Source organism: Rattus norvegicus, chromosome 2, assembly GCF_021556685.1.
Source record: "Rattus norvegicus strain SHRSP/BbbUtx chromosome 2, alternate assembly SHRSP_T2T, whole genome shotgun sequence".
In the NCBI taxonomy this organism is placed as follows: domain Eukaryota; kingdom Metazoa; phylum Chordata; class Mammalia; order Rodentia; family Muridae; genus Rattus; species Rattus norvegicus.
In genome coordinates, this window is record NC_141535.1 from 85,345,470 (window position 1) to 85,372,115 (window position 26,646).

A 26,646-nucleotide genomic window follows, 5' to 3' on the forward strand; every position below is an offset into this window, starting at 1 on the left:
AGAAATGATCTGTTTACTGTTGTATATGTTTAATCATCTACGTAATGAGACAGTTATAATTTTTTTCTGTATTTTGAGTATTCCCAACCAAGTGTGTGGCACTTGGTGTGAATTCCCTTTCAACCTCACAATGATACCTTAAGTGGTGTATCATTATTGCCATTCTAAACAGAAAATAATGGTCAAATAAATTGAATAAAAGCCCATACAGCCAGTAGATGGAAGTATTGAGCCGTGTATACATATACCTCAGTACTTCATGTATGTGATACACATGACCCTACATGCATGTGCACACACAGATGTGTATCATCTATGGAAAAATCTATCTGCAATTTAATTTAAACCTTAGGAAAAGATCTATAGCCACTCATTGAGAGTTAAGGGACATTTAATTAACTTTAAGTTAAGTTACATAAGTCCCTACATGTAACTGGGTGGTCTAAATAAATCCCTAAATGAGGTTAAACTTTATTTTGAAAGTTTCTACAGGAGATTCTGTTGTAATAATGACAAAGGAAACATAAGGTGATAGGTCTAAAGGGTATAAATATGGAAATAGCTTTAACATGACACCTACAAATTAGAGTGCTTTGCTGCTTGTCAAATGTAAGGAATGTTTTCATTAATGCATTTTCCTAATTGTGAAACAGCTTCCTGTTGATAAAACTCAGTCTAGATGCATTTTTACTTCTCAAATCCTGATCACCTTTAAGCATAATACATGCAGGATACGTTTGATCATTCATTGTTAGCATTATTTCAAGGTCTGCCAAAAACAAATTAATGTGAAAGGAACAGGAAGAACAAAGGGTGAAGCAATAGCATTAGCCATCATTTATTGCGATCTTACCAAGTGGCAGCCCTTCATCACACAGTCCTTCAGAGTATATCTTCAGTGCTTTCAATACTCATATAGGTTAACAGAACATGGCATATGCCAATGGTCCAGTCCAAAGCAGAGCTACAGAATATATGGCTCCATGCCCAGGAATGTCAACTTTGCTTTCCGTAAGCATTTTGCAAGGTGGTCTTTTGCTTACAAGTGATTTTTCATGAATTTTGATTCTAGTACTAATTATATAAACTTAAAAAAATTAGAGTTCTTTCATGTCTTTCATGGATATTCTCATTGATTCTGTCAGTACCTACCAGTGAAGCAGCCCCCAGATTTAGCCATTTAAGAATACTACAGTGGGATCCAGCTCAAGGGGAGGCCCCAAGGTCTGACATCATTATTGAGGCTATGGGGCACTTACAAAAATGGACCTATCATGACTGCCCTCCGAAAGACCCAACAAGCATCTGAAAGCGTCAGATGCAGATATGTGTACCCAATCAATGAAGAGAAGCTGCTGGCCCCTATGGTTGAATTAGGAGAAAGGCAATGAATGAAGAGGAGGCCAACCCTGTAGGAGGACCAAGCAGCTGGTCTCAATTAATCTGGACTCTCGAGATCTCTCAGACACTGGATCACCAACCAGGCAGCATACACCAGCTGATATGAGGTCCCCAACACACAAAGAGCAGAGGACTCCCACGTCTAGGTTCATTCAGAGTCTGGAGGCCCCAGGAACTGGAGAGGGACATCCTTGTGGAGACAGCGGATAGGGAGAAGGAATGGAATGTGGAACAGTCAGAGGGTAGACTGGGAGGAGAATTAAATCTGTAGTGTAAAAATAAATAAATAAATAAATAAATAAATAAATAGGTGAGAGAAAGAGAGAGAGAGAGAGAGAGAGAGAGAGAGAGAGAGAGAGAGAGAGAATACTACATTTCCTTGTAGATACTTAGGCATTAGAGTAGAAAGAGTAGATTGAGAGACTTCCCTCAGATAGTTGCTGTTTGATTTTGCCTGGCTGGACTCCTCTCTGAGGATTCTTGGTGGCATCCTCTCATCATACACACGTATTCATGTTGAGTCACTTCTTGGTGCTGCCAACTACATGGTCATCATTTTGTAAGGTGTAGCACAATTCTTAGATCATGGTGGCCAGTCCTCATCATCTTTCTGACATATGTTGTATAATATTCTGTAATCTATAATTCAATGTTTCACAGATATGAAAAATGACAATTTCTCCACTCACATATTTATATACATGCTCACATACAGCTATGCTTGTTCCTATTCTGTGTTAGTCAGCAGGAAATCTATTCATTGGTAACTCTGATAGTAATGATGTATAAATGATCTCTGAGATTGCTCTTTCTAATATCAATCATAGGCAAGAGAGCACTGCCCGATTTATGGCTTGTTCAGTTCCTTCAACAATGACACAAGTAGTTTGCAGTGAATCACATTTTAACAAGAGACAAAAATCAGACGATGGTGGAAAACAGTTTGCATCTTGTGACTCAGAGATCGGTGTCCTCTTCTTCCAGATTTACATCTATAAACATAAGACGTTTGACTGCCTGTTTGATGGTTATTTTGGTATTTTCATTGTATTTGGAAATGCACCATGATGCTAGGTGAGTTTCAAAAGACTTGCTTTCCAAGAAGTAGCACTTCGTAATTTAGCAGCTGGTCACACAGACAGGGAGTGGTCATCATCCCAAGGTTCACTGTGGGGCAGCAGGGCTTGTTTCTAGATGAACTTGGTTCCAATACCAGCATGAACCTATACAGTGAAGTAAACTACAGAATAAATGCTACTACAGGCTCAACCCAGGTTCTGGTTTCTCAAACAAGAATGGTGCCTCTGAGCATTTCTGTTGAAATGTGTCAGTGTCTTTCAGGCTTGAGAATGCTAATGGAGGCTTTCTACGGAAGAAAGAAGCTATGAGCCAATATGCTTACCTTCCTATGGGAAACCCACATGAGACATATTGGACAGGGTGCTAGGAGAGCACTGAGTGGTCAGTTGTAGAAGTTCCTTTTAAACTGGCCACTCTGTTGCTGCTTACATACTCCCAATTCTATTCTTGCTCATCAAGCCCTTCAACAGTTTGGCCTCTAATTCCCACTGTCCCTTCTTTCCTTTTTATCCATAATGCCCCTGACAGCTGAAGGGCAGTGTTCCTTCCAGAACTCTTATCCCCTTTTTCCATTCCATTCTAAATCCTCCTCAACTTAGAGCTACTTAGCACTGTCAGCCAATGAGTATGGCTCTTACTGCAAGAGTACTGACCCAATCCTGTTATCATGTGTGTGTGTGTGTGTGTGTGTGTGTGTGTGTGTACACGCAAGCATATGCAAGTGACATAGTACGTTGTATGCCATGTGTGCAGCATGTGGGCACACAACTGTGCAGGTATAGGAGTCTATATTTGAACACGTGGAGGCCTCAGAAGTATCTGAAGTGTCTTATTCTCCTGCTCTCCACCTTATATTTGGAAACAGGGTCTATTACTGAGCTGGCAACTCAACATTTTCTTTAGAGAGGCTGGCTAGTGAGAGCCCAGGACCCGCCATTCTCTGCCCTCAGACCCACACATAGCCATGTCTGCATGCTGAGGATTTGAAGTCATGTCCTCTTACTTTCATATCTCAGGGTTCTACCTGCTGAGATATCCACTCGGCCCACTGATTGTATATTAAGGAACTGATAGAATATTATATATATAATAGAACATAATATGTAATATATTAATATATAATATTATAGGATGTTCTATTTTGTTTTGTTCTGGTCTGCTTTGTTTTATGGCATTTTTCTTTCACTCCTTTTTAACTATAAATGAATGCACAGGCTCTAAGGTTAGACAGTCTGATTCCTCACCCCACAAAATGTTGGCTCGTGAACTTGTCTGAGTTTTTAAACCCTTTAGAATCCTTCACTATGAAACAGCATCTGTAACACAGCACCTATCTCTCTGGTTCCTGTGAGTTTGGCTCATGGACTAGTGCAAGAACTAGGTCCACAGAGTGGAGTTATTTGTATTATAAACTCAAATGGATGAAGCAGGATGGCTCGCTTCCTTTGGGGTAATTCTCCTACTCCACATTTATGACGTACTGGAGATAGACATCACATTTTGTCACATATCAGACCCCATAGTAATGGCAGAAGTGACTATGGTGACTCTTTGTTAGAATGTTTGATAACTGTTGGTGAATCGGCCTTATGCTTCCCCGTTGAGTACTGTTAACCTTAGCCCCAGGCAGAGTACATACAAGTGCTTTCTATATCTTGTCAGATTTATTTTTTAACATTTGCTTTTAATTATGTGCATGTGTGTGTGTGTGCGCGCGCGCGCGCGTGTGTGTGTACATGGGCATCTTGAACCTGCAGTTATAGGTAGTTGTGAGCCTCCTAGTGTGGATACTGGAAGGCAAGCTTGGGTTCTCTGGAAGAGCAGTGTACACTTTTAACAGCTAGGCCATCTCTTCGGCCCTAATCTTTTCCAGTTCACACGGGCTTTACTGTTGCTATTGATGCTGGTAGTAAGTGGTTTGCCTGTTTGTGGTATATGAACCTGGGTACAGGGTACATTCTGAATGAAGCTATACATACAGATTACTCTTCTCTTTAAACACTAAATATAGTATTGGTCCCTGTCTTTGATTTTGGCATCTGTTTCTATAATAGTTCTCTCTCAGAGATTCTTAATTAGCAGTACTTAAAAAAAAATCCCTCAGTGTTTTATGTGTGTGCTACACAGACACTTGACTTAGTGAGTGTCTCTCCAGGATCCTAAAATGTCCGGTAACTGTACACACAACTATCATCCATGCCATGCTTTAGTGCAGTTTAGTTTGTTTATTCCTAATGTATCTCTTCCAGGTAAAAGCAACAGTGACATAAAAACAAATGCTTGGTGATGTTGAAAGTCAATCGTTTCTTGTTAGGATTTCTGTGTATCCTTTTATTGACATAATTTGCCTAAGAACGATATAAAGAGCTAAGGGGAAAGGCATAATATGCTAATTATTTTTATTTGTATATGTTTTAAAAGGAAAAGATGTGTTAGGGCCTTTTCAATGATAAATTGATGATTGACAATTGGTGACAGGTCTCCTGGACATGCTGCAAATAGAGACAGTGTTCATGTTATGCCCTGACTACTCCAGCTACTAGATGAGTTGTGTGTGTCCTGTTAACATTGAGGGCTTATCTTGCTTGCAAGACTGTTCTCAGTCAGCCTGTCAATAGAATTCAAACTGGTGCAATCAATCAGATATTGTCAAGTACAAGGCCAGGTGAATTGCCCCATAACAAAGCAATTGTCCCTAAAAGTGAATCCTTGGAGATATAGCTGCTGTGTCTATTAAATCTGAACATCAAAGGTTACTGCCATGATTATCCTAATTACACCGTAAAATTCTGATGTTTACCGAATGAATTGAGTTGCCTTGAAAATAAATGAAAGAGAGATTGAACTGGTTCCTGGAGTTTTTAGAGAAAAGAATTAGGGCATGGAAGGGTGCAAAAACTTAGCTTTTCCATTACCATTAGGCTCAATCCCAAGATAAGAAGATAATACTCTAAATGCTATGTGTAAAATTCTGATTCCTAAATTCCTAATAAGCTTGATGATTAAATATAGGCTTTGCCATGATTTTAGCATTTCTATATTCTTATATTTCTACTGATTATGAGACCATAAAGCTTCCAGACTGTTTCAACACTCATTTTCCCTCTCCATGGATTCCCTTGGTGACCTAGAAATCAGAAAACAAGGCTTGATTGTCACAGTTACTGGGTCACCATAGTAACAGTGGATGCTAAAGCTAATTCAGGGTATTAGCCTTGTGGTATGTGTTTTGACTCAATTTTCATCTTCAAATAAAATCACTTTTAAGGCCTTAGTGAAAGCACATAAATTACTTCCAGTAACATGCATGTGTGCATAAGTTTCACTGTCATGCATTAGTGTTACTTTACAGTCCAGAAATCCCCGATGTAGTCAGTTCTCTGAACCTTATTTTCTTCTTCTCTTTCTCAAATATAAGGAAGATTTTTCAAACAGTCAAACATGCACTTATCTGTGAACGTGTACTATTTACTTGTTTGGTTTTATCTCATTTTTAACTTCTTTCTTTTCTTTTGTGGGATTTCCCTCTTCCCCTTCCTCCCTGCAAACTCTCCCATATACCCCTCCTTGCTTTATTTCAAATCCATAGCCTCTTTTGTTATTAATTTTTAGTGCGTTCCATTGTGCACATATATACATCTCTATGCCTAAATAGATTCCTAAATGGCACTATTGCCTTGTGAACTTGAGTGCAGACTTAACTCAGAATATCTGAGGAAGAATCACAATGTTGATCTCTTATTAAGACACAGGCAAGACCATGAATGGAAACGATGTAGCATGTATCAGTAAGGTGCTTGCAGAACCTCTCATGTTTCTCTTTTTTTTTTCTTCTTCTAAGTACAGTTGTTGTCGATCAGAACCTTTGAGGGGGATATGTTATCGGACAAGACTTTCGAGGAAAGGAGTGGCATATGACATTGATATTTTCTCCTCTTTTTTCCAGAACCAAACTTTGTGTCTTCCTACGACATCGGGAACTTCACCTACTTCTTCTTCCGAGAAAATGCCGTGGAACACGACTGTGGGAAGACTGTGTTCTCCAGGGCAGCCAGGGTCTGCAAGAATGACATTGGAGGACGATTTCTTCTGGAGGATACCTGGACTACCTTCATGAAGGCTCGCCTCAACTGCTCTCGGCCTGGTGAGGTGCCGTTCTACTACAACGAGCTTCAAAGCACCTTCTTCCTGCCGGAGCTGGATCTGATCTACGGCATCTTCACCACCAATGTGTAAGCAGCTGGAAGTGCTCCCTCTCCTTCCTCTTCCGCTTTTTCTGAATGGGCCTTTTGTACTTTGACCTCTGAGGGTTTAAAGGAGCACTAGAGGAAGTCTTTCTTATTTTTCTGGGCTAACAGCCAAAGAACCACAAAAAAGAGTCTTTTCACCATGAATTAAATATTAGGTAAAGATATATGCTTTGCAGGACTTGTTTTAGGAAAGGAAAGCTCATTCAAAATATTTTTTATTTGTCCTTAGGAAAAAGTAGTATCAAATTATTGTATTATGGATCGCACCTTCCTGATTAGCGGGTATGTTCTAGACACTTTATAAAGTGCCGATACTATTAGATGCAATTTTTTTTTGTAGAAAAGTTATACATTTCTGCATAACCTGAGCTTGATGATCACATCATTCTTGCCTGGACCTCTGCAGTTACTTGAAATGCAGTTGCTATTTTCCTCTCATAGCTCTTGTGTTTCTCTTGGGAAGATATTACTAACCTCACAACAGATAGTATTTTGGATTAGGAAAGCTTGGCAAGTTTCTGAACTCTCACTCAGCCTTTTCTTGGTGGGATGTCTCATGATCCTGCATTGCCTTGCCTTTCCTTAGCTGTGGTTCTGTGAGAAGCCCTCAAGAGGATCTGCTGACTGCCTGGGTATTAGGGACCATGAGGAAACTCCAGGATGTGCTGCTCTATGTGAGCAGTGTTAGTTACGTAGTTCTAAAGTGCAGGTTTCCACGTGGAACTCCAACCTGGAGGTCTAAAAATGTACACAAAAGTCAAACAATTGTTCCCAGAGTAAAGAATTCAAAGTAGATGTAAGAAAAATACTCATAGGTGGAATATTGATCTACATCCCTAGCTTTATTCCTGTTTCATGGTTGATGGCTGACTTGCATCCTGGAAAATCTTATCTCTGCCTAAAGTGACATTGGGTTACCCTGTGATGTTTTCTCCATTCTCTCTATATTTTCCTTTAATATTTATGTGTATTTGTATTGTGATAGGGGTGTATATATGTATACATATATTCAAATATGTATGAATGTGCATGTTTTCCAGCATGTGCATATGCATGAGTTTGGAGGCCCAGACTCGATGTTGGATATCTTTCCCAATCTCCGTTATTTATTAAAGCACAGATTCTCACTGAACTTAGAACCTGCCAATCCTGGCATTCTATCTAGCCAGTCTGTCCCAGGGATCCCAGTCTCTGCCTTGCAAGGGCTGGGATTAGTGGCAGCCACCCCTTTTGCCTGGCTTTCCATGAGTTCTGAGCCCCAGTCTTCAGGCCTCTTATTAGGACAGGAAGTGCTTTACCTATTGAACCATCCCTCCAGCCTCTCCTTTGCTTTACATCACTTTGGTATCCGAAGAAGCCTGCCTACTAATGGTGTTCTGAAGAGCTCCTTATCCCATGGTCTCTACTGCCTTTTTCTCTACTCTCACTACTATTGATGGGTGTTCATGTTCACTGGATAAGAGCATTCCCCCACACTATTTCAACATGAATTTAGAAAGCTGTAGTATGGATGGCCTGCCGCCACCCCTCTCACAGTGGCCATTTCTATTGTTGCTCTGCTTGTCAACCCCAGAATCAGTTTTACTACTTGAGGATTTTCTTTCTCATTCAAGAAAACAATTTCTGGTTTCTAAAGTTGATTTGCTTCCCAAAGCCTTGTTTAAGAAATAGTGTCAGCCTCACAAGATGTATGCTCAGTTGCTCAACTTACATCAATTTTATACACTATGGGAGTTTGGCTTACACAGCTCTCCATTTACTGGCTCTGAACCAGAAATAACAGCAGCAAAAGCTCCCATTTCTAAAGTTCTATAGATTCTATGCCTGTGCCATTCCGAGGTGGGTTCTCAACCTTCCTAATGCTGCAACTCTTAAAACAATTTCTTATGTTGTGGTGACTCCCAGCTATAAATGTATTACATTGTTATTTCATAACTGTAATTTTACTACTGTTATGAATTGCAACGTAAGTAACTGATATGCAGGATATTGGCGGGGGGGTCATGTCCCAGAGACTGAGAACCACTGATTTAGCTCGTGAAATGTTTCAAGTACTGTTCAGGATTGCAAATGTTCACCATATCAGAAGCCACCCAACATCAGGTTATCTCTAGACAGACAAGGATCCTCATCCACTTACTTTCAGCTGTTCATCCACTTCATGAAGCGCTCTGGCTGGCCTCCCTTCCCTGGCTCCATCTTACCTTCTCAGCATGAGGCAGCACTCTTGAAGAGCAAGAGAGGGGAAGAAAAAGGAAGAGAGTGAGGGAGGGAGAGGGAAGATGACTGAGGAGGGAAGTAGAGATCCTCTGACTTCAATTAGAAACAATGACTTTGTGTGGCTGTTTTTTAGCACTAAAGGGAAGAATACTAATTCAGTTTCATTTCCCCCTCTGGGGACTCTGGAGTTTTCTTATTCTTAGGCATCAGGTGGACTTCATGAAATGGATTACTACTGAAATGCTTCTTGTTTGTTTTTCTGTTTGTTTGTTTGTTTCGTAGGCTTTTACATTTTCTATCATGGTGACAGAGAGCTAGGAGATAGCTCAACAGATAAGAATACTAGAAACTTGTGTAAGAGCAGGGTTTTGTTCCTAGCATCCATACGGCAGCTCACAGCTGTCTTCAATCCTAGTTACAGACAGTCTGATGCTCTTTCTGGTCTCGGTGGACATCAGGCATTCATGTGGCGCGCACGCACGCACACACACACACACACACACACACACACACACACAAACACACACACACATAGGCAGATACTCATACACATAAAATAAAAATGAGTAATGCTTCTTTTAAAAAAGTTAGTGTATCACCACTATAGCTGTGTGTATTATAGAGAGTATATGACCTACATAGTATAGTTTAATCATATCTAAGTATAGGTATATATATAGAATAACGTTGTTTTGAGGGTCTTAGAAAAAATTTCAGCGTTCTGTTCCTCTAACAGAATTGATAAGCATAAGAACCTTTTGGAACCTATTCTACATTACTTGGCAACAGAATTAAAGTCCCTATCATTCTGGACTCACCAAGTGAGTCCCTGGCATCATTATCAAATTTAATTATTATTACTCTTTAATTTTTTATGTATATGTGTGTGCTTGTATGCACCACATACATGCAGGTGCCATGAAGACTCTTTCAGATTCTTTGGAAATGGAGATACAGGCGGTTGTGAGCCACCCAATAAGGGTTCTGGGAACTGAACTCAGAATCTTTGCAAGAGCAGTAAGCGTGCTTAACTGCTGAGCCACCTCTCCAGCCAGCCCCCATTCCTGCATCATTTTTATCTACTGAGTCTCTAAATAAAGTTCTGAGGTAATGTAGAGTATTGACTTAACCACACAGTCTGCTTGATTGGTCGTGGAGACCAGATGGATTACCTATGATCCAAAGATAAGCTGACTAATATTGCTTCCAGTTTTAAGTAACTTATTCTGAGGTTAATGTACTAGTATAGAGCTGAATGGGGACACATGCCTGTGCGGGAGACCCTACAAAAGAACTGAATATGCACTTTCTACAGGTTGAACTGACCCAAGAAGATAGATTGGGGGAAAAGGATGGGGATGGGGTCCTCACGTAGCCTATACAAGCCCTTTCTTCCCCCAGTGTCCTTTCAGAGTAAGTAAAACAGAGAAAAGACAGGGGGCAGATGCTTTACCAATGACACTATGCCCAACAGGGTCATAGAGAAATGTACCTTTTTCCAGCTCAGATGAGCTGCTGCCAGGACTTCCTGGGGAGTCCCTGAACTGACATCCCTCTCAGATCAGATTTCACTAATGTCTCTGACTAGAAGGCTGTAGTTGTGATTGCACTTGGCATCTGGCCAAGGATATGGACTTGGGGGTCATGTGGAAAGTAGGAGAGACTTGCTTCATGCTCTATAGTCTATGGCATGGGCTGATTCATCTCTCTGTCGGTCTAGAACCATAGGGACATTTTAAGATCTGTAGACTCCTTGTGAAGAACTAGATGGTATTTGCACCAAATCTTAGCCAGATCTTATGATTACTATGACTCCCCATTATCAGGTAATAGCTGAGGGTAGCCCTTGCTGTGCTGTGTGTCTGCTCATGACCCAGGATAGGTGTTTCTCTGAGTCTTTTCCAAAGTCTATTTCCTCTCTGAACTTATGTTTCCGTTCTACTTTCCCAAAGATAGTGAAGAGGTAAGAGCTGCAGTCTGAGTAAATCCACATTAAGCACCTACTTCTTTTTAATCTCCTTTCTCAGTGCTGGACTCCTAGAAAAAAGTCATCTTCTATGAGATGTTCTTTGATACCATCGCTTCTCACAGAAATATCACAAAGAATTGAAATCCTCATCTTTGTTGCAAAGTAGCCAGGGTGCTGCTCCCCATCTATGGTCCCATGTCAATATCTCACTGTGCATGTTTCATGCACAGGGATTTGTCTTTTACCTTAAGAAGATTCTGAGATTTTACTGCAATTAGAGAAATCTGTAGGGCGCTGTCCTTCTCCTTCTTCATTGCTTGTCAGGTAGTTAGATGTGAAGTTCTGAAAGTTGTATGATTTTTCTCTAAGATGTAGAGAAAAACACTGACTTATTTCTGACCAAATATTGGTTCAGAGTACATTAATATGGAAAATACATCCATGCCCCTCATTTGGTCTTCATTTTCCTTTGAGAATGATAGCCTGCTTGAAATGCAAATTTGAGAAAGAAGCATTTGCCATCCCCACGCTCAGTCAAAGGGCACTGACCTTGCAGAGCCTTCTGCTTGCAGCTTTCTAGTAGAGTGTGAATTCTGAATTAAGACTTCACGACTTCATGTCAGTGCTCTCTTATTTTTTTTCTTGCTGACCCTTTAGATTTACAATCCCCTTTAAATAATAAATGAGACAAATCTGACAGGCACTCCCTGCAAAATACTTTCAGTTTATTATTTTTTTAAAGAATGACAAACACAAATACCTGGAGATTTAATAGAAAAGAGATGTTGGCCAGCTGCCACCCAAAGTAACCAGAGATACAGGTAGAAGAGAGGTGACAAAATGGGTGGATGGCTCCACCCACTGGAAGACAAAGCCTGTCTTCTCTAGAATTTAAAAATTCAGGAAGCTTTCAAAAATCCCATGTTGCTCCACTTGTAGCTGTGTGAATTTAGTCACAGCTGTAAGGGTCATATCTGCTATGGGTCCTTACTCCATTATCTGAATGTTTGTTTTCATATGAGGAAATCACAAGGAATCCCCCAGTATTGTCCTGGATTCACCCTCTTGAGATGTATGTATGTGTGTGTGTGTGTGTGTGTGTGTGTGTGTGTGCCCACGCACGCGCGCGCGTGTAGTTTTAAGGGAGCCTGAAATAGCTAAAGGTAGAGGTAGATGATACCCTGGGATCAGTAGAGGTCAGTGATCACTGTGGGCTCTGACCAACCTGCTCCTTCTCCTTATCTCCAGAAACAGCATTGCTGCCTCTGCTGTCTGTGTCTTCAACCTGAGCGCCATCTCACAGGCCTTCAATGGACCCTTCAAGTACCAAGAGAACTCTCGCTCAGCCTGGCTGCCTTATCCCAACCCCAACCCCAATTTTCAGGTAATCTTGGGGGAAGAGGGCATTGCGAGTATCGTCCATTAAGAATGAAGAAATTCAACATAGGGAGCCTGAGCAATTAAACCTTGGCTGCATGCTCAGTGCAGCTGCAGTCTCCTGCCCCCTACGGGATAGCACCATCCTGGGCTAAGCGAGTATCAATAGAACACAGCCTTTTGTGGACTATGGCGCCTAGGGAAGAAAAAGGGGTCCTTTTGTGTGTTGTGGTGACTGATCCTTAACCGAAAAAGGGCAGTCTTCTCCAGTAGGCTAGGAATCCAGGCTTCAATTAGTACTAATGATGATGGACTGTGTGCCCCAAATCTCTGATCCTTAATGAATGATGTTCCAATGAATAGGGCCCAGGGCACAGAGCAATGGGATTTGACAAACAGAATTTGAGCTCTAATTGGCAAGTATGGTGTGGCTTCCTGTTGGGAAGGTGGATTGTGGCAGTGGATGCTGGGAAAAGAAGCCTGACTGGTGCCGATTCATCTTTCAGTCACCCAATTAGAATGTTCAAGCTGTGATGTCTTTGTGAAATCATCCCACCTCCAATGCTCAGAAGCAGAGACCTAGCAATGGTACTGTTTATTTTGTTTGTCCTGACTGCAGGTATAGTCATCTGATTAAGCTACTATAACAAAATACCACAGTTTAGATAGTATTAAAAAAATAAGAGTTCCCTGTTTCATCACAGATTGGAGACTACACCTTTAAGATCAATGTGACAGCAAGATATTTTCTGATGAGCTGTTTTTTTAACACTCCAGATTTTAATCCCCTCCTGGTCCACCCTTTGACTGTCCCACAACCCATACCTCCTGCCTGACCCACTGTCTCCACAAAGATGTCCCCATCCACACGTTCCCGCCCCACCAAACCTCTAAACTCCCTGGGGCCTCCAATCTCTTGAAGATTAGGTGCATCTTCTCTGACTGAACCCAGACCCAGCAGTCCTCTGCTGTATATGTGTCGGGGCCTCATATCAGCTGGTACATGCTGCCTGGTTGGTGGTACAGTGTCTGAGAGATCTCGGGGGTCCAGGTTAATTGAGACTGATTACCTCCTACAGCGTAGCCCTCCTCCTCAGCTTCTTCCAGCTTTTCCCAAATTCAACCACAGGGGTCAGCAGCTTCTGTCCATTGGTTGGTTGCAAATATCTGCATTTGACTCTTTCAGGTGCTTGTTGGGTCTTTCAGAAGGCAGTCATGGTAGGTCTCTTTTTGTGAGTGTTCCATAGCCTCAGTAATGGTGTCAGGCCTTGGGGCCTCCCTTTGAGCTGGATCCCACTTTGGGCCTGGGGGAAAGAGGGAAGCATGATCTGGTATTGGGTCGGGGGAGGGGGACGGGGCATGGGGGAGGAGGAAGGAAGACTCGAGGACCAACAGAAAGAATGGAACCAGGCAACCTCAGGAGGTAGGAGGTTGGGGGAACCCTCCTGAATGTACCAGAAACCTGGGAGGTGAGAGACTCTCAGGACTCAAAAGGAGGATGAAATGCCCTACCATGGGGAGAGGGACCTTGTAGAGCCCACCTCCAGCAGGAAAGACAGGGCATCAATTGAGAGATTGGGTTGCCATTCCACAGTCAAAAATTCTGACCCGTAATTGTTCCTGTCTGAAGGAACTGCAGGGATGGAACTGGAGAGGAGCCTGCAGAAAAGACATGGTCCTTTTTAGCACTCTTGATTGCTCCTTAGGCTCCTATATGTTTTCAAGGGGTGTGGAGGTCCTTGCTTTTAGACTATACCTGCTGGTTTTCAGCAGGCCATTAGTCTTAAAATAGCATGCACATATAAACACTACTTTTACGCAATTGAGCCAGCAGGTAAGCCATTGTTGTTACCCATACCTCAAGTATTGTCTTTGACTTCAACACAAGTTGACTACAACACAGGATCACCTTCAGAATTAGCTATCACCTGGAAAGGTTTCAGACCAAGTGGTGACCTTTTTTACTTTAAAAACCTGTTTCTGGGGACATGAAAATATGGCTTAGCTGTTAAGATCATACACTGCCTTTCCAGAGGACGCAAATTCAATTCCCAGAACCCAAATGAAGAACCTCACATCCACCTTATCTCCATCTAAAGAGAGATCTGACATTTCTGGCCCCTGTGGGCACCTACACACACACACACACACACACACACACACACACACACACACAAAACACACTCAAATATAAACACTCACATACATACACACACTCACATGCATGCTCACACACAAACACTTAAAAGTAATAACAATTAAAATATTTAATACACATACAACACACATTCCTGATAGGCAGTATGCCCATGCTTAGAGGATTATGTAAAAATGCTATTCATATACAATCTATTGGCACAGTCTTCTCAGACCCCAAAACAACTGCACGTGGATTATCTGTCCAATTATTCATTTCCTTATTTCTCTCTGAATACCGCAGTCTATGGATAGCCTGCCTGCTTTAAGATAGATGCATTTACTATTGGTTGGTTAGCTTCTGAGCTTTCAGGAATGTTGTCTTATTCCTGGCATTTACACAGACTTTAATTTATAAATGCTTTCCTCATTACTTCACATCAGCCATGAGATATGGGCTGGGAGCACAGCTGGTGCCTTCCAACCATTTAACATTTGAGGAGACAAACTGAGAGGCTGGGACTCCCTGAAGGCCACAGGTCGTCTTCTGCGGGCCTCAGCTTTACCCTGAACACATCCTTTACATGATGTCAAGGTGCTCCATACCAGGATGTGAAATTAAAATCATCACTCACCAGTTGTGCACAGTCCGTTTAACTCCAGGTTTCTCTCACTCCACAATCGGCCTATCATTTTATGGTATATAGGACATTTTATCAAATGCTACAAAAATATAATTAACTTTCAAAAAGTAATTTCCATCTTCTACTCCTAGACCTCTAACCTGTTATAAAACCAAGTATTGGAAATGACATGTTATAAATGGGAGTTTCAGGCAGTGTGGACCCCATCACCCCTGATATAGGGAGTGGGCTGAGCAACCTCATTTTTTTATTCCAGACTTTAAAGTTTATAAAAGAAATGAGAAAGGCTGGTAGTAGTTTTCTGGTTCTAAACTGGGCTCCAAGAATCGGTGCTCTCTTTCTCACCTGCCCTCTTACCTGTTTTTGCCACCTCCTGTTGTTTATAACACCTGCCAGCATCCTTCCACACAACCCTGAAATTAATCCACAACAATTTCTGAGCTTGCATTTCCTCTCTATATCCAAGATCAACCTCATGGTAATGACACTTCCTGCAAATTGCTATTTCTTTCCTTCCTTTTTCTCTCCATCTCCCCCTCCCCACCTTTCTCAGTCCTCTTTTCCTCTTCTCTCATTACCAACTTGCTATCTTATGTTGCAAATTCTCAGGTTCTCACCTATTACTTTAAAATATTCTGTAATCAGAAATACAATAAACTTAGACCAGCCACAGTATTTGTGTAGGCCACATGAGAGATATCGTTTACAGATTAAGATAAGCACCAAGGTATCACCATGGAGTTTAGGGTTGTGATAGCCAGAAACCTGCTGTGATAGCCAGAAAATGTATGAGCTCAACTTCAGTGTTAGCTCAGTTTCATCAGTCAGATACAATTGTATTGCAAGTTGACAGACAGCTCCCAAGAGACCGAACAGACCAGGAGGAGATTCTCCACATCTGCTGTTCGAACTAGAGTCAACAGTGCCTGCTTCATTTTAAAATGTCTCATATTCTCTTTACCATACATTGAGAGAATGTAAATATGACTTCCTATTTACAGTGGAAGAACAGGAGGGATGAGAGAGTCAAGGGAGATGGAGGAATCAATTCAGTTGCACATTCAGTAATGCATCACGGCTTACTCAGTTTGTAGCTTGTTCCATTTACCCTCCATCCAGTAGCCACATGAGCTGTGGGCCTCCAGGTGAACGCATTTTATGATCTGGTCTGTCTTCTCTTGCAGTGCGGCACCATGGACCAGGGCCTGTATGTAAACCTGACGGAAAGAAACCTACAGGATGCTCAGAAGTTCATCCTGATGCATGAAGTGGTGCAGCCAGTGACCACAGTGCCTTCCTTCATGGAAGACAACAGCCGTTTCTCCCATGTGGCTGTCGATGTTGTGCAAGGCAGGGACACCCTTGTCCATATCATCTATCTGGCCACAGGTAGGAACTCTGCCTTCTTTTAAATGGTTTTCTTCTGTCTTCTCATTCAAGGTTTTACATTCCAAAATGCTAGTCACCTTCAAGCACAGCCATGTGTCTGTATTGTCATGGTAAGTGGAACCCACAATACACGCTTATCTTTATCAATCTGCCCACTCCTCCTGGATATCTTACTTGTACTTTTATGTAGGAGGCAGTTCTGATATATTGATTTTAACTGAGAATCTGTGAGTACTGACTCCAAAGGTCCTGGTCTCCAATTGGTTCTTGAGCCATCAATAAATATGTCCACCAATGGCTGGGTTGAAAAGGTGGGACTTCCACTTTGGCCATTTCCCCTACTGGGCCTGGGGTAGCAGGGGAAGAATTAGGTATGTGCAGTCACTGCTAGCTAAGGCATTTTGAGAATAACTGGCATGTGTGTGCGCACGTGCATGCGTGCCTATGTGAGTGTATGCATGCATGTGTGCTTGTTCAATACACATATCCAAGATAACTGGGGGGTGGGGAGGTGCAAGTGTGTAGCCCACTAAAAACAGAAGGCAGAGTAATGAAAGCTACAGGCAACACTCTTGCTATACTGCTAGTCAGAATTTTACAATAGGGAGATAATGCCTCCTTTCTTAACTATTCTTGTTCATCAATGGTTCTTGGCATGACTATCTACATTTGGCTAGTTTAAGACAATGACATGTTTTGTTAGAAGATACTGCTGGGGAAAATGTTTTCTGAAGATTTCATGCTGATTTCTGATTGAGACACAACAGTGCTCATCTCAAGCTGTTCCTGCCAAAGTCCACAAAAACATTTGAAGAAAGAAGCATATGCACACAGCATTTCATATGTATGGCAGGCAATGATACTTATCAAACTGTAGATAGCAACTAGACTTCTTTAGATTCTAAAGTAAACGTGGAGCAGAAAGCAGGCTCTATCTATCTCGCTTCATTACTTCGACAGTGCAGGACGGATATCCCTACTTCAGAAACTGTCTCGGCTCTACCTTCCTAGCCCCAGACAGAGTGATTTCACTGTGAAATGGCTTCCTCCCACCCTTTGAGAGGTGTGTTGTATACTTGGCATTTCCTTACAATAAATGGTTACCTTTTTATGTGGTTGTGAATACTATATTATTTTTTCATAGAAATTCTCAATTTCTACTTGTTTATTTATGACTTATAAGATTGCAATGATTTGTTGTTGTTCCATTGTCTGAATTCATTTGGGACACTGGTTATATGTGTGTCCTGCCCTCCTATGGCTCACATTTTTAAAGGGACATGCAGATAATAAACCAACCAATAAGTAAAATGCATCACCAACAAAGTGATGAAGAACTATGAGATGGGTGCCAGATAAGAAATGTGGTGATGGGTGTGCTGGGTGGGGTGTAGGGAGTGGGTCCTGTTCTTGGCTGGATTTCCAGTGTTAGAAGCATTGCATGATGCTCACTTTAGAGGGAAACTGAACACTGGGAGGTGTAGGGTTGGTTAGCATGGATCGGTGTTACTGAGTGGTCAGTAATGCAAGGTCAGTAATGGTAATAGCACCATTGGATGAGGACATGAGTGAGTGGAGGCCAGTTGTTGGGAAGACTGGAAAGTAGCAGAAGGATTATAATGGCAAAGTCATGTGAAATAATTGCTCAAAATAGCAGTTTAGAGAACTAACTCAGAAGAGGTGTGAGTGATAAGGTATCTAGTTGTCATGGGAAGTCAACAAAAAAAAATCGCTGCTGCTTCTGCTTCTGCTTCCTCTTCCTCCTCCTCTTCCTCTTCCTCTTCCTCTTCCTCTTCCTCTTCTTCTTCTTCTCCTTCTCCTTCTCCTTCTCCTCCTCCTCCTTCCTCTTCTTTTCTTCCTCCTCCTTCTTCTAATTATAATGATAATTCTTGTTCCTCCTCCTCCTGACCCTCCTCCTCTTCCTCTTTTTCCCTCGTTCTCCTCCTCCATTTGTTTGTTTTAAGAGAATAAAAAGAAATGCTTTCCAGTGAGGGCTTGTGTGTCTTTCTAGCTTTGTTTGTCCTTTAAAGACAGAAGGCTGCCTGACACATGAGAGATTTTTTAAAGTAAGTAGATTTTTAAAGTAAGTAGATTATATCTTCCCAAAGGTATTCTTGGCCTTTTCATCATAAATGTTCATGTTAGTACAAGATAGACAAATTTTCTCTTTGGACTTCTAGAGACAGCTGACGTCTCACCTGGCTGTGTGGTAGGGGATGCTGAAGGGCAGAGCTGGGCCAGACCAGGCCTGGGCTGAGTCTCCAGTCCTGTTCTGACCAGAACTTAGTGCATCCTCAAATATGAGGAACATTTATCTCCTAGTTCAGGAGACTCGGTGCAACAATAAAGTGTGAGCTGGATGGTGTCTGGGGAAAGCTGATTCCTGGTTTGGAGATGCTTACCTGTTCACACCATCCTCATAAGTGGAGAGGAATTTCTGTGATAGGTCTTTTTGTTTAGATATCTGAAAATAGTCTTGTGTAGCCAGGCTAGTTGCAAACCTATTCCACAGCCTAAACTGACCTAGAACTCCTGATTCTACTGCCTCAGCTTTAGGAAACTCTGAATACATTTGCATTATGTTTGAGGCTGTCAACATATGAATTTGCATGACACAAAAATATCCATGCCCACAGGAGTATAATATTTGAAAATCTTTATTAAAAATAACGTGTGAAGAAGTCCAACACACTAAAATTACAGGACTGACACACCTAGTGTCAATTGGCTTCTAAATGGTACTCCTTCTAGAAACTTCCCCACAGAAGTCTAATTTGAATGATCTTGTGGTTCGGCTACTCCCTTGTCCCCATGTCATAAATGTACCTCACTTAATTGCATTTTAACTTTACATCGACAGATAGATGATCCACAGCAGGCAATCCTGCCTTGAGCAAGTCTACCTATGACTTTGTTCTTACAGTTCATATGGATAAAGTGCTTTAATCAAGCTTGCACATTTTAAAGACAGCTGCTGTGGTACTGCAGTATAGTGTAGACTATAGAACAACTTTGACAGTCATTGGGAAACATAGAGTCTATAACTTGCTGTATTGCGGCATTACCTTATTGTCTTATCTGGTCCCAAACCCTCAGTATCTCTGGGTTTTGTGGGTTAGTGTTAGCTTAGGCTTTGGAACTACAAAAGAGCCCAGGTTTACTGACTCTGTCCTCAAGTTTACTCCTTTGTACCAAATTACTCACAAGGCAATAGTCTCTTTTGTTCTACTAACTCGATATTTTCCTTTTGTTTTAATCTGTTGCCCATTTAAGCCCCGAGTCTTTGTATGTGCCTAAGGAGTACTAGTTGTAATGACAGGTTCTGCTTGTAGGTTAATGCCATATGTATTGGGGGCTGGGGAGGCTGTAACTGTCTTTAGTGAGTCTCTATTGATCATTAGTCAACTTGTTTTTCTCAAAAGGAAGAATCCAGCATGGAATGATGGCAGCCTGCTCTAAACCTTATATACAACTGAGGCTCAAATATGGAGCATTCTCCTGAAAGCTGGAAGCCTCTTAGACTCATTGGACAAGTTTAGCTTCAGAACTGCTGTAAAATACAAACATGTTCCATTAACTTCTAAGCAGGCTTCTTCCTCTTGGAGCATGCTTATGTATTTTCAAGGAAAGTTCCTTGTTTTAAAATTTTAACTCATAGTAAAATTTAATGTTTATACATATTATTTTTAATAGCCAAGTGCATTATCTGTCTTCTTTCTAAGGTAATAAAATATATAAATGTATTATTAAGAAGCAGTACTTTGTAAAACAAGCTGCAAGTTGCTCTTTACTGAAACTGCACATATATTGCTGACTCTTGCTACCCCAACCTGTAAAGAACAGCAATTCTGACTTTCCTGATTCGGGAGGCTGATGTTTCTCTGCTGTCTTCTCTGTATCTTATCCATGTGTAAAGGCAAGGACACTCATTTCCTTGGACAGGAAAGCCAGAATCTTTTATGTTGCAGTTTCCCTTGCTACACTTACTCATAAATTCCCAGGGACAGAGCATGGCTGCACCTCTCACCATATTGGAGGTGACGAGCTTGAAAACAGACTGTGATTAGCTTTCAGATTACTCCTGTGGTGGAAGTGTATATTCTTCTAGCTCAAATAAATGCAAATACACCACCCACTGGCAGTGACCATTTGAGAAGCTGCTTCATTTTGTCCCACTGTGCTACCCACAGGTGTCCATAAAGTTTCTCCTAGTGGCAATATTGTGGCCAGTTCATTTCAGATGTCATTTCCCTGCTGCCCACCTCCTCCCCAAGATCCTTCAAGGTCTGTTTCTTATGTATCCATCTCTCCCTTCTGGCTCTCAGCAAAGGGAAGCCTGTTACCTAAGCCTGACCCTGTCAATGATTTGCAAGTCACTTCTTTGAAGGTTGTCTGAATTGGAGCCTCTCTACATTTCTAATGACAGTTCCTTTAGAACAATTAGGACAGGAACTCTCAAAGTAATTGGATCCTAAGTGTATCAGACCCCTGGTTTGTCACAAAAACTACAGCCAAATCCATTTGAGCATTGCAGTCTGGGGTTCCCTTGCTCCTTTTGCTATAGCACGTCAGATACCCTGACGCCCCTATCCTGGCTATGTGAAGGCGCTTCATGGACCTCCCTTGTCTCCTCTGACTCCTGTGGAGCAGACTCTGTGCTTTGCCCTGGGCCTATGCTGTTGTCATTCCATGTTTCATCTTTGGACATAGTGCCCTGTCTCACAGCTTCTCCTTTCCTTCTAGGATTGACTGTTATGATTTTAGTCTTATCTGGCCTCAATTCTACTCTATTCTGATTATACTGAAGTTAAATTATGTATAACTTTAACATGGGTTAAGTATAGATTGTAGTAATTATTGTACAGCTCCGAATATTGTGAAAATCAAAGTCAATTTTCTGTCATGCAAATTATATGCCAATAATGGATTATTCACATTTATATAAAAGCCCCATGATAAAAAAATGAAGAAAAGATATAAACATTTTCAAATGTTGTTAGGTCTTTTACTTGTCTTTGTTGTTATTTATGATTTTGGGATTTTTTTTATTATGAACTTGCAAAATTGCCTTAGAAAAGTCACAGCAGGAGATAAAAGGGCCCAAAAGGAGTGCCCGCTCCCCACAGGTTTAAATGCTTCTAGCTGTTTGAACAGATTGGGAACTTCTGCTGAGTTTGCTAGCATGATAATCCTGCTTTCTCCAGCTCTGGATTTTTATCTTAGAATAAAATATTTATTAAAAAGTTTCAGAAAACAGACCTGGCTCAGAGCCTTTAGCAGAGAGACCCTGAGCTCACCAGACTGCAGAAAAATAGACTACAGAGAATATCCACTGAAGGATTGATTAAAAGTCCATTAGCCATGAACCTAGTTTGCAAAATATGAGAGAGAGAGAGAGAGAGAGAGAGAGAGAGAGAGAGAGAGAGAACATGAATGGAATAATAAAACACAAAGAGGGGACTTTTTAAAAACTTCCTAGAAAGGAGGGAATTCTGGAAGGTCTATCTGCTGTGAGTTAAATGATTGTATTCTAACACCGTGGCACTGAAGCAAAGATTAAGAAGGTGGCCGGAATGGGTGTCTGCAGCGAGAAATAGCACGGATTCTAGATGGGCAGGGCCCATGGACAACATCTATGAAACTGTCAATAATCATGTGCTATTTAAGCTTCCCAAGAAGCTAACTCTTGGGCTTGAATTGTCCCCATCTCCATTTCACACCTAAGCATGCTTGTCTTTAAGTGTACACTAAGGGCCCTTCTCTGAGACATGGAGGAGAGAACAGCCACAGAGAGAAACCTTGTACCCTCAACAACAACAAGAAGGTGAACCATTTCCCACAGAGATCATTGTTATTTGTCCCTTGCTGGTGTTTGTTCTTTACTTAGAAGCACACTAGAGGGGACACTGCCATGCCTGAAACTCACTCTATTAAGAATCCTAGCTGAATGCCTTAGAGTTTTTCCCCTTTGATTTCTGATGGATATTTTAAGTGTCTGAGGGTGATTGTATTAGTGACTTTTCTGTTGCTGTGAGGAAATACTATGATCAAGACAGTGCGCACTTCTCAATACATGTTTACCTGGGTTCAAGGTCCCATAGAATTAGAGTCCATGGGGTGGAGCAGAGGCAGAGATAGCAGTCAGGGTGACTGGGGCAAATCAGATGGCTCACATCCTGACTCACAAGCACAAGGCAGAGAGAGCAAACTAGAAATGGCATGAGTATTTACACCAACAGTTTTCAACCTGTGGGTTATGACCTTTTTGGCAAACCTGTACCCCCCAAAAACATTGACATTATAATTCATGACAGTGGCTAAATTATAGTTATGAAGTAGCACTGAAAATAAGTTTGTGGTTTGGGATCACCACCGCATGAGGAACTGTATTAAAGAGTCAGAGCATTAGGAAGGTTGGGAGCTACTGTTTAAAACTCAAAGCCTGCCTCTGGTGACATTCTTCCTCTAGCAAGGCCATACCTTCTAAGTATCCCCAAACAGTGCTGTCTACTGAGGACAAAGTGTTGCAATGCGTGAAAACAATTGGAGACATTCTCATTCAAACTGATAGCCAAGGTGACACTTTCCTGCCTATCTACTTACCTACCTACCTGCCTGCCTGCTACTTACTATTTATTCTTTTACATTTGTTTGCTGGTAGTTAAGAAACTCACTCCTTTAGGACGGAAAAGATGGCTATTTAGATAATTTCTCTGGGCTTTATATCACATTCACATAGCGAACCAATAAATATCCCTCAAGACATCATTAAAGAAAATTTTCTGAGATTAAAAGAATGAGTCCTTATATACCAACACATACGACATCTCTAATACAGGTGGCAAATAAATTAACAGATTTTTAAATTCTAAGTGTAAAGAATTATCAGAGATATTTAGAGATAAAAGGCTTACAAATGTCTTTTTAAAGCTTCAAGGAATCTCCAAATATTCAGCAGCTGGCTAAGTCCGAACCACCAAAAAATTTCTAAGAAAACTAAAATGTGATTCTAAAATGTTATAATCGCCCTGAGAATAGAGAGAACTGGAAGGAAAATGAAATTTTAGAGCAATGAAATATCAAGGATCTTCTTTAGGAACATGAAGCGAGACTAATTAGAGGCTAAATTCAGCCAGAGATGGAGATCTGCGAGTAAAAGAATAAGAGAACTGAGTACCAGATTTGAAGCAGAACAGAACATTTAAAAAATGCAAAAAATAACATTCCTAAAGAGATTTATTATAAGCTAACCTTTCTTTCAAAAATAAATATGCGTTGAGAAATTGTGGATGTAATACCTGTCATAACTACTTTTAAAACCAGAATGTTTCTACTCCTAGACAAAACATAACAGAAAAAAAGTGAAATAAAAAATGGAAAACCGTAATCAGCAAGAAAATCATTGGTGGCTGAGAATATGTTTCTCACCTGGTGGAAAAAGTGAAGGTGTTGTGTTAGACCATGGTGGGAGCAAAACTTTAGCTAGGGGTGAATACAGTGCACACAGAAGCATAGCCAAAGATAGCTTATTAGACCATAAGGGCGTCCTCTGATTCTTTCCACTCCCTTCTTAATCGTCAGCTATTTTTCTCTGCCTCATCTGTGGCCTGGGAATGACAACACTTTTCCAGATGATGCTGGATAGCTGGTTGCCAAAAGTCTCTGGTTCTTCCTGTCATGCCTGGGCCTGGATGACACAGCCTGTGATGGTTTGCATATGCTTGGCCCAGTTAGTATCACTATTAGAAGTTGTGGCCCTGTTGGAATAGGTATGGCCTTCTTGGAGTAGGTATGTCACTGTCACTATGGGTGTGGGCTTAAGACCCTCATCCCAGCTGCCTGGAAGCCAGTATTCTGCTAGCGGCCTTCAGATGAAGATGTTGAACTCTCAGCTCCTCCTGTATCATGCCTGTCCAGATGCTGCCATGTTCCTACCTCGATGATACTAGACTGAACCTCTGAAGCCAGCCCCAATTAAGTGTTGTCTTTATAAGACTTGCCTTGGTCATGGTTTCTGTTCACAGCAGTAAAACCCTAACTAATACACACTTCTACACTGAGCATGGGACTTGTAAGATATGGGTGTATTGATTGTAGGGTGGTCTTGAGCCAGTCAAAGGATAACAAGTACGTTACCTTTTCCCAGGTCCTCCCAATAGTTTGGGCCATTGGTCTGAACCAAGATTCCTAGTAGAATGATCAAATAGATGCTTCTTTGTGGATCACCATAGAGGGTATCTTGGTGGTACCCAAACACATAGCATTACTCTCCATTCTCTCTCTCTCTCTCTCTCTCTCTCTCTCTCTCTCAACCTCTCTCTCTCTCTCTCTCTCTCTCTGCCCCCCCAGAAGACAGAGAACAGACAGACAGATATCCTTCCCTCTCTCCCCAGAAGACAGAGGACAGACAGACAGATATCCTTTTTCCTTTTATTCATACAACTGTGAGCTTGTATTAATATTGACACAGTATCAGTGTTTTCCAGGTTGTTACAATAAGGAATCCAGAAATGGCTAGAAGCCACGAGGACTTGTGAAGTATCATGGCTTCTTATGTGCACATATTGATAAGATATGAACTTATTATCATGTTAAGAAACTTGGATTTTTTTAACCTAAGTTTAATAATAACTGAACATCTTTTAAAGAAAACAAGTAAGGGAAACGTTTCATGCGGTCAGCACCTGCTTGTTGTAAGTCCTGTGGAAGAAATGGGAACAGCGGGTGTAGACACAGGTGAAATGTAGGCTAGAGTTAAGTGCTATCTATGACTTTCATTCTATTTTGCCATAATGCTAGACTATTATATAATATAAATAGGCACATTAGATGTCACTGTACTAAATTAGATAATAAAACCTAGACTGTGGACATGGCTGTTTTTCTTGCAAACAATCCAAGAGAAGGTGGGGTTGGCAGGCATGGCTAGCAGTTAGGCAACAGTGAGATGATTGTAGTATGCTTTTTTTTTTAAATCATTGTTTCTCTGTGTGTAGCCAGGCTGGCCTCACTGAGATCTTCAACCTCTATCTCTGGAATGCTGGGATTAAAGATGTGCACCACCATACCCAGCCAGGGTGTGGATTCTTGTAACAAGATTAATATCCACCCATCCACCCTCACCAAGGTAAAATGTGATTGGGAAAGGAAAACAAATTCAAGTGCAAGTTACAAATTCAAACACTTCAATATATATTCTTGTAGTATATCTGAGGTATGAGTTTTATTTGTAAAGGGCTTAGGAAAATAGAAGTATTGTGGGTGGGTAAGGAACTAAACAAATAGATAAGGGCAGCTATGGAGAAGAGAAAGTAGCCTATCAGGTAGGTTTCAGAGGTGTCTTGATGTACAGGAATGGGTCCAACCCAGGATGATGTGTGAATGTTCTTGATGTGGTCAACAGATAAGATTTCACGAATAATGAGAAAAGTAGACCTTTTATGTCAAAACTCAGAGAAGGTTCAGCCCTGAAGAGTGCAGATGGGTATCCGTCTCAAGAGGTTCCTTTATAGAGAAAGTCAAGCAATAAAGCCATTAGTTAGATGTGAAGAGGGAAGTAAAAGTGAAAGACAAAATGGGGAGCTGAGGGTCTCAGTGGTTGGAAGTCATACAAGAGGAGGATGGAAAGAAAATATAGAGTGTATTCAAGTTCTGGTATTATTTGCAGGAACATATTTCCCATGGGATAGCCAGGGTTAAGATAGGCAGGGTAAACTGAAGAAGTGATGGGGGTCAGGACCTGGCAGGATGACACTTCAGAAGATATTCTGGGATGTCACACAAGAATCATGATGGAGGACAATATGATGTTTGCAGAATCAGTTCACATGAGGAACAGCATCAGTTAAATTGGATCTGACACAAGAAAGGACACTTCTAAAGGTATCCAATGATGGTCCAATTGTCACCTGTGCTTGCTGAATCTGCGTCCCTCCCCAGAGGTTGGAGAGGAGGCTGTTTCTCTCCTAGGCCATCTACACCGTGGGCAGGGAGCCCCAGAAAGAGGGAGGACTTGAAGAGAGGTCAGGGCAGTCTATAGAATGCAACAGCTATGAAAACAGGAAGGAAGCAGGATGATGCCTTTGTTCTGCATAAAAAACAGGATAAGGAATATAAGGAACTTTACCATGAGGAAGACCAACTGTTAGAGAGAAGATAGAAAGAGAAGAGGAGAAGGAGA

At 41.3% G+C, this 26,646-nt stretch overlaps 1 protein-coding gene across 2 annotated transcripts in view; it reads left to right on the forward strand.

The window, feature by feature from the left end:
• The window catches only part of Sema5a (semaphorin 5A), a 437,483-nt gene that overhangs the window by 298,841 nt on the left and 111,996 nt on the right, over nucleotides 1-26,646 (forward strand). For both annotated transcript variants that reach the window (NM_001107659.2, XM_087621852.1), the window contains 3 exon segments: nucleotides 6,428-6,713; nucleotides 12,169-12,304; nucleotides 16,262-16,466. In NM_001107659.2, the coding sequence (NP_001101129.1) occupies nucleotides 6,428-6,713; nucleotides 12,169-12,304; nucleotides 16,262-16,466 (627 nt within the window).